Source organism: Perca fluviatilis, chromosome 8, assembly GCF_010015445.1.
Source record: "Perca fluviatilis chromosome 8, GENO_Pfluv_1.0, whole genome shotgun sequence".
Classification (NCBI taxonomy): Eukaryota; Metazoa; Chordata; class Actinopteri; order Perciformes; family Percidae; genus Perca; species Perca fluviatilis.
Genome location: NC_053119.1, coordinates 23,633,886 through 23,644,542, shown reverse-complemented (window position 1 = coordinate 23,644,542; position 10,657 = coordinate 23,633,886). Strand labels below are relative to the sequence as shown.

Here is a 10,657-nt window from a genome sequence, read left to right as displayed (position 1 = left end):
CGTTCTGTTTTGTAATTAAGTCGACCAAATTACAATTAAGTGGAAACTGTTAATAGATAAATAATTGAAGGTTTTTTTCAAGCAAAAACTACAATCTTTTCTGGTTCTGGTTTTCAGCGTTTTATGTGTTGTTAAATTGATTCAATATATCTTTCATTTCAAGACATCACATTGGGCTTTGAGAAATAGAGAGTGGCAATTTCTGACTTTACAGACCAAACAATACGCAAAAATAATTGGCATTAGTTGCAACACTTAGTGTTTGTTTTTATAGTAAAATAGTAATATCATAAAATATGAATCATAAAAAAAGCAAATATACAAAGAAGGGGTAACAACAATTTTAAAGTCTAAAAAAAAAATCAATCAAGTTAGAACTGGTTAAAACTAAATATGACATTATTTTGCACTGTAATTAACATGTCAAATCCCCCTTAATATGATATTTGGGATAAATTATATGCCTTATTTTATTATCACTTTATTGAAAATTGATTTCCTCTGTGTTCATGAGGACACACAAGTCATGTCCACTTTTTATTTTCGTTTTTCTTGAATTTAAGGGTGTCGCAAATCAAGGGTGAGTTTACATTCTACAAAGCCTACCCGTTTCATAAGCTGTTTCAAGTCGTCTTTGCCGCTCCTCTCCATGCCTGACATACTGATCTGCATGTTCACTAATCCTGTCTAAGATTACATAGAACTAGTTACTTATTACTTCAATTTCTCCTTGTGAACGAGACAGGAAACAATGATACTACAATCCAAAAAATCTGAAGAAAGAATCCACCGTTTACTTCCCTTGAAACGGTCTGTCCTCTTTAAACTTTAAGGTTTAGAAAGAGACATTTTAGCGCCAAGTGCGCTGCACAGGGCTCTTGGTCATACCTCAAGTGTTGACAACCTGGGCCGTTAGGTGCGATATGCATTTATTAAATGTAAAATAAAAGAGAAAATGCTCTGATTGCAGCATTGCTAGAAAATTAAGTTTGAGAGATGCATTTGCACATTCGTATAATGGCAATAAGATTCATAAATACAATGGCCTGTTCAGTTGACAACCTCGTCATGCGTCGGAAACTTGAGGTCGCAAACCGACACAGTTTTTTTTTTTTTTACTCCGTTGTTGGACTGGCAGTCTGAGATAACAAGAGTGGGCATCACAGAGATGGAGGATGACCCAGTGAGGAGCGGTTTGTTTTAAACCTGAGCTGCTTTTCAAAAACAACCCTTTCAACACTTTCTTTTTTTTTTTTTAATCAGAATCTTTCTATTTTGTATTCTCGCCTGCCTCCAAAGCTTTATGACAATGGTTGTAACCTCCTCAATCAAAACAAGGTTTACGTGTAGTGTATGAAGTGGAGTCTATTGAAAAAAAAAAAAAAAAAAAGGGGAAATAATAACACCTAATAGTCAGTCTGTCAGATGTGCCCATCTGCTGAAAAGGAAACAAAAATAAATGTAACCAGATTTGAATATCTAACATTTGAGGCTGACGCAGAGAGGACGGATCAAAGGGAAGAGAGACACACCAGAGGGGGGCAATCATAAACACATTGTCTCATTTTAATAAGAGAGGGGAACAGTTTCTAAACCAGCACATATTATCAAGTTTCATGTGTTTGGGAGTGAGAGAGGAGGGTGTGTGTGTGGGGGGGGGGGTAAAGTGAAGTACATCAAAACATAGCTAATGAGGGTTGGGTTAAAAATGGCTATGCATGAAATACTGACAGCAAGCTGCATTTTAATCTTGAATTTACGATGCCTGGAATCCAAAGCGAGTTCTGCACACAATAACTGCAGAATAAGGAGTGATGGGAGAGGTCAGTACTAGATATATACTCTTCTTCCACAGCTCAACTGAATTTAATAAGCAAATACTGTTCAGAACTGTCAGTGCTGGTATCGGTTTCAGTTAATCACCTGTTCAGAACTGTTCAGTCAGATACTGACAGAATCTATTGGAGGTTTTAAAAACAGGTGTGAAAAGCTTTTGTTACAGTAAATGGGGAAAAAAGGGGAGACCTATACTGTGAATGTACTCTATACGAGTATATGTACATTTGTATAATAAGAAACACCTATAAGAATTAAATATTCATGTTATAACATTGAAGTCTGTACTGTAGCAGAGGCACAACAGTCTTTGTTATGATTCTTTGGAGCAGGTAAAGATCACTGCAGAGTTATATTCACTTTTAGAATATCTATTCAATGTCATGCTTCAGTTTTATGTGTGTTTGTTTTACACACACATATATATAGCCTATACATAGTTTATTTGATTGAATTTTGTATAATTTTTGTTTTAGCATGCCCATGTTCCATGTTGTTTTCTTCTCTTTTTTCTGTGTTACATGTATGTAGTTTAGGACAAATTAAAACCAAATCACATGAGATGTTAAAACTCCTTAACAGCAAACCTAGTGATGGACTTACAAACATGTCCACTCCAGACATTAATAGCTCACTCAATTCAGGGTTTTTACTTTCATTTTTTATTTACAACTTTAGAGTCTTCTGTAAGGTACAGGCGTAATAAATGTTTTCCTATATGTATTCTGTTACAGTATTTATGAATAAAGAAAAACTAACAAACACAAAAAGTCTGTTTAATCTTTGGTGGTCCTAAAAGCAAGCCAATCAAAAGCTGAAATGACAGTTGTACAAATGAAGTCACCCTGTTTCAGTAGCCAGAGAGTATTCCAGCTCGTCTTATTCAAGTATTATCATGTTCATAAAAAACAATATTCATGAATAAATAAAATAATTATAAACACAATACTCCAACGAGTCTAATAAGGTAAGACCAAGACAGATATTGCACCATTTGATGGCACGTACCAAATGTAATATCTTGGCAAAATGATTAATGATGCATACATCAAATTCAAATTTAGCAACACCAATACTCACAAATAAAAATCCAAACCACGATTTTTAATATATATATATATATATATATATATATAATAGAAAACGAAACAGCTACAGATTGAACAGAATTTGTCAGACGGAACAAATACTTCCCAAGTTCTCTCTACTTGTACCATCAATGAGATAGATAGATAGATAGATAGATAGATAGATAGATAGATAGATAGATAGATAGATAGATAGATAGATAGATAGATAGATAGATAGATAGATAGATAGATAGATATCTATCTATCTATCTATCTATCTATCATGCCCTTGCTCCTGAGTGGTTAAGTGCAATGTGCAATATGTTTGCTTTCTTTCATAAAAGAAGGAAGAGTAAATACATACAAAGTTGATTCTTAGTGTTACATGACTGGGCAGTGGCTTTGGCCTTGGTTCAGTCAGGATTTTAATTGGCTGAAATACAACGTATGAATGAGAGCAGCTGTGATGTGTGTTCAGATCATATTGTTCTTCTTGAGTACCTCCAAGTACTGCTGCGTGGCCCTGCTGATGGGGTCCAGCTCCACCCTGGAGGCGGAGCCCACCGGTGACATCCGCGCTGAAGCCGAGTCCAGCTCTGCTGTGGCTGAGGACCAGAGACAGTTGCCATCAGCAGCTAGATATACACATACTGCTACCATAGAAAATGATTCAAGACTTTTTTGTGCCGTGTTTCCAGCTCCAGTGCACTCACCATTGTTTAATTCCTTTGATATGTTTCTATCCAACTCACTCTGCATCTGGAGAAAAAAAAAGAAAAAAAAAGAGGCAAAGTTGTCGTTAGATTTGAGATTTAATGTTTTTGTGGCAAATATCAGCTAACATAAACTGAAGAAATATGGCCTTAAAAATATATATTTACACATAAAAAAAACAGACAAAGAAACAAGGATGACATTTCACCACCAAACACAATACTATGGTAAATGGCAACACATATTAATGAAAAATACTTGGATAGTGGGAAAAAAAAAAAAACACTGCAAGAAAATCAGGAGTACTTTGTAAAACACAGCAGGACATGCCAAGCATGCAAGCTCTGCTTTAGTGTAGAGTTTCTGCAGGCTGTTTGATGTTGTCTTTGAAATCCTACTGCAAGGGGCAACAGCTGAGTCAACAGGTCAACTGATGTCAGATTTCTCCCCAAATGAAGCAAATAGTTGGTACAAGATTTAAACTAATGATAAAATGCTTTTTAGTGGCCATCTGAATGCATTTTATATTACAGAAATGTTTTGGGAAATTCCCAAACTGTTATTATTCCAGAACTGAATGGGTTTCGCTATACATGCACAATAAGATGTGCATGTGTACATACGCAAACATATATATATATATATATATGCATGTGGTACGCATTTTCTCAATTTTATTTTTGTATTATTATTTTTTAATTGTTTTTTTAAATCCTGGTGCTAGCAAAGCACTTTTTAACTTTATTTTGAAAAGTGCTGTATATATAAAAGGTGTATTATTATTATTATTATTATTATTATAGTAGATACACAAATATAGAGACATGGACATTTCTAGATGGTACAGCTACTTATTAAATATTTTTGTATTAGTTCAAATGAACATGTCAAAAATGTTTAACTTATTGCTGTCAAACGATTAAAATATTTCACCGCGATTAATTGAATTAATGTCATAGTTAACTCACAATTAATCGTATATTTTTATCTATTCTAAATGTCCCTTGATTTCTTTTTGTGCCATTATTTTTTCTCATTTTAATGCTCTTAACGTGGAAAAGTGGATCGTCATGCTTTGTGCTTTTGTCGCCTGGCTTTGACGAGGGGGCGGAGAATTTGCATCAGCTGTGTGCTTGGCCATCAAGTGGCATTTCAGACTGGACGTGCTGCGATAATAGCTCAGTTCACAATGCCAAAACACACACATCACTTTGGTCTTATCAATGGAACCATTCAGAAACTTTTTAAAAGTAAACTTTCCATTTAGAATCTTATTGGCATCCATTTCGGCATTTCGCGCTCGCCATCCACTCAAAACGTAACGTTAGCCTACTACTCTTTGGCCGGCTCGGAAGCCCAAACAAGTGTGTGCAGCGTGCCTGTGGTTTTGTTTCCGGTCTAGCTAGATCCGGTGTGGTGTTGTAGTTTTTCTAACGTTACTAGTTGTTGCAACAGCATGTGAAAAAAAAACTACAAAGTTTGCTAGGTCAAAAAGAACATTAATCTCACGATAAAAACATTGACGCCGTTAAAATGGGTTTGCGTTAATAACGCGTTTAACTGACAGCACTAGTTTAAATTATTCAAAGCTCCTGTGTAGCTTAACTTCTTTACTTTAGCTTTTAATGGTTTGTTTTGAGTGCTAAAATAAAAAGTGAGATCTGTCATTTTGTAGTTAAATAGAGCAGTTTTCTTTTATATCTCCAATATGCATATATATCTTATGTCTTGTGTGTTGCGCTGCTCAAATGTGGTGTCTTGTGTTAGACAACAAATTATTGCATTTTATTCCGATTGATTATTAATACGATTTAGGTATTCTATTTTCTGTTAAGTCCTTTCACACATGCTTGTAATGAAAGGACGTGTGATTAAATAAACTTGATTTGGTTTTTATCAAATGCGTGATTTTGGTATGCTCCCCACTCATGGGAGTGTGGAGCATACCAAAATCACCTTAAGAATAGACAAATTAAAACGGAATAAGAAACTTTCTAAGAAACTTTTCTAAGAAAGTCACATCGTCTCTCTCTATCAGTCAACGTCAGAGCATGGAGAAAGTCAACTCAAAGCAGAGAATCAAGGCGGAGACTTTGTATATCACTAACCACACAATGCAAAATCAGGGTTCCTGCACATTTCACCTTTGAAACGGTTATTCTCGACCTCTTGAAATTACCATTCATACATTTCACCTCAAGTTCTTTTTGTAGTTTTTGACATTACTCTTTTAAGTTATGAACACTGGTTATATCACTTTAGAAAATGTATTACAATTGTTATGCCAACTGTATGAATCCCTTAAGTATGTAATTCCTGAAAGATCGAGCCGAAAAAAGCTCTGTTTTTATAAAATACAGTTTTAACTCTCATTTCCACTTAAATAACTGATTTGATTACAGGGTTACAATTTTCATACTTTCAGTTTCATAAAAATAAATATATTCCTCTGAATGCAGTACTGGGAAAGCTCAGTAAATATATACATTTCCTGTAACCAAAACAACAACAACAACAACTTTGTTTTCAATGTGTGAACCCTGAACATCATGGTTTGCATGTGAACAGAGCCATACGTGTCGGCCCGCCAGCAGTGTGAAGGGAACAGCAGCCAATCAGACACTGAGCTAAACACATCTACACACCTGGTTATGGGTCTGGCTGAAGAGAGGAGAGATGAGAGACAGACTTTTGAGCTAGAAGCTAAAAGAGTGAGAAATAGAAGACAGGTTAGAAGTAAAGCCCCACTACCATAAAGGCCAGAGATCGACTGTGCAAGAAGAAGAAAAGAACAGGAAGGGGAAGTTTTGAAGGTTTTCTTGTAGAGGGTAGACAGGTGCAAAGCGAATTTAGAAAGCCATTAGATCAATATTTATAACCATATTTCTTTTAAGTACGTTTACCCATAATCTGTAGTATCTGATTCGTAATGCAGATTAATACATCTCTGCAATTATGGCAATGTAACAACACATTAACCTGTGTATAAAAAACATCTTTGAACAAAACAAGACCAGTTACACAATAACAATAACAAACAAGCATAACACTATGGAAATGAAAATGGATCAAAGTAAATAAACTTATCTCCATAAAGAATATATGGTAACACTTTACTTGAAGGTATCTACATAAGAGTGACATGACACGGTCATGACACATGAACCCTAACCATAACTCTAACCCTAACCATAACTTGTCTTGACAAAAACCGAATGACACTTACTAAAAGAAGCGTTATGTCATAAACGTTTATGACTGTTTATAATGTTTATGACACGTTCATAACAGTGTCATGTCACTCTTATGTAGATACCTTAAAGTAAAGTGTAACCAAATAGTCCACTATAATCACCATGTTTCAATGAATGACTGTACAGACCTTGGCAAGGTAGTCCTCCACCCGGCTGTTCTGCCCCTCAGTTACAGGGCTGAGGAGGGAGAGTCCCAGGCCTAGGCTCCTGTTGAGGGGCCCCAGTGTGGCCCCATAGTGTGCTGGGGAACCCAAAGAGCCCAGGTCCAGCGAGGGCCCTCCAAGGCTACCGTTTGCGATGCTGCTGGTGATCAGAGACCTGCTGCGCTCGTTAAGCAACTTAGAATTGGCTTCTGCGAGACGACTGTTGGCCCTGGGTGGAAGAATCATTGATATAATACAGGTCTGTCACCATCAGAACTGTCTATGTCTGATTACACCCTAGAAATCCGGCGTTAAAACACTGATCAGAGTATCCGCTCTAGAAAACCTGGCACTAAACTGAAGAACAAGCTGGTCTCACCTCTCTAGTTTGGCAGCCATGGACTTGCGGCCGCGCAGCTCCTCTGTGTAGAGCTGGCGGTATCGCTCTAGCTCTGTGCGTGTGGATTCTCTTTGGTTGAGGCTGTCATGATGGGTGGTGCGGACCCGGCCCAGTTCCCCCTCCAGCTCCCGGATCTTCTGCTCCAGCTGGGAACGCAGGTTGGTCTCATTGGTCGCTTTAATCTGATCCAATGCTTCCTGGGATGCTGCCTGCGACTGAAAAGACAAACAAGATACAATCACATTAAATCAGGCTTAGTGATGTTTAGTGATGGTCAAAGCTACTAAAGCAACTATGTACATATTTACACAATAACTTATTCAGTAAGTTATTATCTTATCTCTTATTTATTATAGTCTTATTGTTGTTTCCGTTGTGCACTCTGTCTAATAGGCTGCTGTGTAATCAAAGGTTTGCTTAGTGATGTGGGATCAGGCCACTTTGTTATTATTAACCAATACAGAACCTTTACCTGCAGGAAGATGTTGACCTGCTCCAGTTTCTGTTGGATCTCCTGACGGGCCCGCTCCTCTGCGTCACGGCGGTACTGCTCCACCTGGCTCTGCTCCATCTGAGCGGCCTCCATTCGGCGTCTCAGGTCCAGCACTTCCTCCTCCAGCTGCCTCTTACCCCTCTCCAGGTGCTCATTACTGCGGCTCAAGCTCTTCAGGGAGGCCAGCTGATCCTTAAGGTCCCCGTTCACCTTCTCTAGCTGGCTGCGACGGGACCCTTCCTTTTCCAGTTGCATCTGCAGATCATCCACCTGGGAACGTAAGAAAGAGAAATGTTTGAGGTATAACACTGTATCTAAGGCACTCCAGGGGCTGCTAAAGACAAAGTTTTAAACTGTAATAACGGTTATTAGTCTATTATGTGGGGGTATATACTGAAATCATACTCTACCAGACAGACAGACCTTTTCTTTCAATCGTCCAAGGGCACCCTCTGCTTGGCTGTATCTGCCTTGGTCCACCCGTAGACTGCTCATAGGAGAGCCAAATTCTGCTCCACCTGTGTCCTGATCCCGCAATTTCTTCTTTGCAGTCTTCAATACAGTACGCAACCTTAAACACATATGGACAAATACTAAAAGTAAACATATAAATAAACCATACATATTGATAGGGGTGGGGAAAAAAATTAAAATAAAATTCGATGCATTGCATAATACTTCTAGAATCGCAATAAATGAAAATCTCAATACAAATCGAATTGGCAACCATGTATCGTGAAAGAATTGAACTGGGACAAAAGCATATCGTCCCTGCCCTACAAACTGAAGATCTAATACAAACCTGTCCTCTGAAGACCAGCTAAGTGAAAATAAAGTAATGGCACATGGTTTTCTCAGAGATTACATGTACAGTACTGTATATATCAGCTTGACTAATCATATGCAAAGTTAACCCATTATTCCAAAAAGTGTTAATATTCATATAGTGCACAAGGTTACAACCTGTTTTGACTACATGTAAATCATTCAAAGATTCAAAACAACACACAAACAACCTCTTACTAAAGGCAAACACAAAAATCCGGAACAGTATAAGGTTTGCAAAGAATAAGAAACACATAACCAATCACAATTAAGTGAGCACACGAAACAAAAACACTAAACAAACACAGGGACTTATTATACATGAACAGGAGTTGAGTTATAAAAAAACCTGAAACCCTTACACATTGGTGCACCACAGCCACAAACTGCGCTCTACTGGATCTTAGTTGTGTCTAAATGGTAGGAAGAAGTAATGCCGTGGGTGAGGAGGGCACGAGGAAGGAGGAGGCTAGGAGTCACCTGTACATTTCTTTTTGGAGCTCTGTGTTTCTCTTCATCTCTTGATCCAGCCGGGTGTCCACAGCCTTCTTCTGCTCTGCTATTTTCTTGGCTTTCTTCTTTTCTATTTCCATCTGGAACACAGGCAACGCAACAGATAACTCTTGAGACCCAAACCACGGTATATTATTTGGATGGATGGATACTAAATTCATCACATACAACATTATCCTGCATTATAACTGCATCTCAATCATCACCTGGGTGCTCAGGTCTCCTTTTTCCTTTTCAAGCTCTGCAAGGCGCAGTCCTAACTTAGAGCGGCTCTTCAGCTCCTCCTCCCACAAGGCCTGGGAGTCATGGGCTGTGTGAGACAGCATGCTTTGCTTCTGGACCTAAGAATAATATAATAAGAAGAAGTTTCTGTCAGCGTCGTTACAATGGTCAAATTTCAGACGGTTGGCTAAACAGTCAACTGTTCATCTCACCTGTGAGATTTTGTAAAAGATATGGCCTATTTCTCATTCTCAACCTGATCTATTTTCTTTTTCTTTAGAATGTATAAGAGAATGTCTGAAAGGACTAATACGTGCACTTGGTTCTTCTTTTTCAGAAAGGGAAACTATTTGCTTTAATAGTTTAGTTTTGGCCTACTAATTATTATTATTATTATACAGTGCACTGCTTCAAAAAACATTCACAATCAATGAATAGTTTGTTCAATGCTTCCCTTTTTCAAATAGGGCTACTTTTCTGTTTTCTGTTTGAATTCAAAATTGTTTGGTTTTCTAATTGCCTCGTTTTCATAAAAACATGCTTTAAAAAGGTTTGATTCTTTCTCTTGAGCAGATGGCTACTTTCCTCATTTGGCTGGCTGCTCAAAAATGTAGGAACTCCCTGCTCAGACTGGGCTTAGGTGAATTACGTACACAAAGAGTAGAAAAGATGATTCAAGTAAGAAATGGAAATCTAAGCTGAAGGTTTTCTTAGTTAGGGAACAAAACATGCCACCAACCTCTCGACTCAGTTGGTCTTCCAAAGTCATCTTACTGCTTTGGAGGTTTGTAACCAAGTCCTCCAAATGACCTCGGACCTACAGAAATAGGAAAAAATATTATATATGTTTTTTATTATTATTATTATTAACATGGTAACAAATAATAAGAGAGTTTTTGTTTGTTGTCTTTTGCTTATTATTTCAGAAAGTTGAGAGGACACTTTAGATTAAAAGGAAGTAACGTGTGTCATGCAGATTGAGACAGAGGAGAGAAAGAACCCACATACCAAGATCTGGCTATAAGGAGAAAACAAATGTTGACGTCACCAAGAAAAACCCAAACCGACACAAAGTTATTACTTCCTATGTAGGTTTGGATTCCTGCTCTGGCAGCTTGTGCAAAAAGGCCACAAAGCCCAAGTGCACTTCATTTTGTAAATAGATAAAATATGATTTTTTGATTTCT

General features: G+C 37.6%; 1 protein-coding gene across 1 annotated transcript in view; it reads right to left on the bottom strand.

Annotated features, from left to right (window-relative positions):
• Positions 1–2,475: 2,475 nt before the first annotated feature.
• The window catches only part of si:ch211-272n13.3 (ankyrin repeat domain-containing protein 26), a 28,957-nt gene continuing 20,775 nt past the window's right edge, over positions 2,476–10,657 (bottom strand). Inside the window, 9 exon segments of the mRNA XM_039808250.1 lie at positions 2,476–3,511; positions 3,620–3,665; positions 7,003–7,246; positions 7,397–7,632; positions 7,890–8,180; positions 8,334–8,481; positions 9,216–9,328; positions 9,455–9,589; positions 10,210–10,287. Of these exon segments, the coding sequence (XP_039664184.1) occupies positions 3,381–3,511; positions 3,620–3,665; positions 7,003–7,246; positions 7,397–7,632; positions 7,890–8,180; positions 8,334–8,481; positions 9,216–9,328; positions 9,455–9,589; positions 10,210–10,287 (1,422 nt within the window). The 3' untranslated portion in view covers positions 2,476–3,380.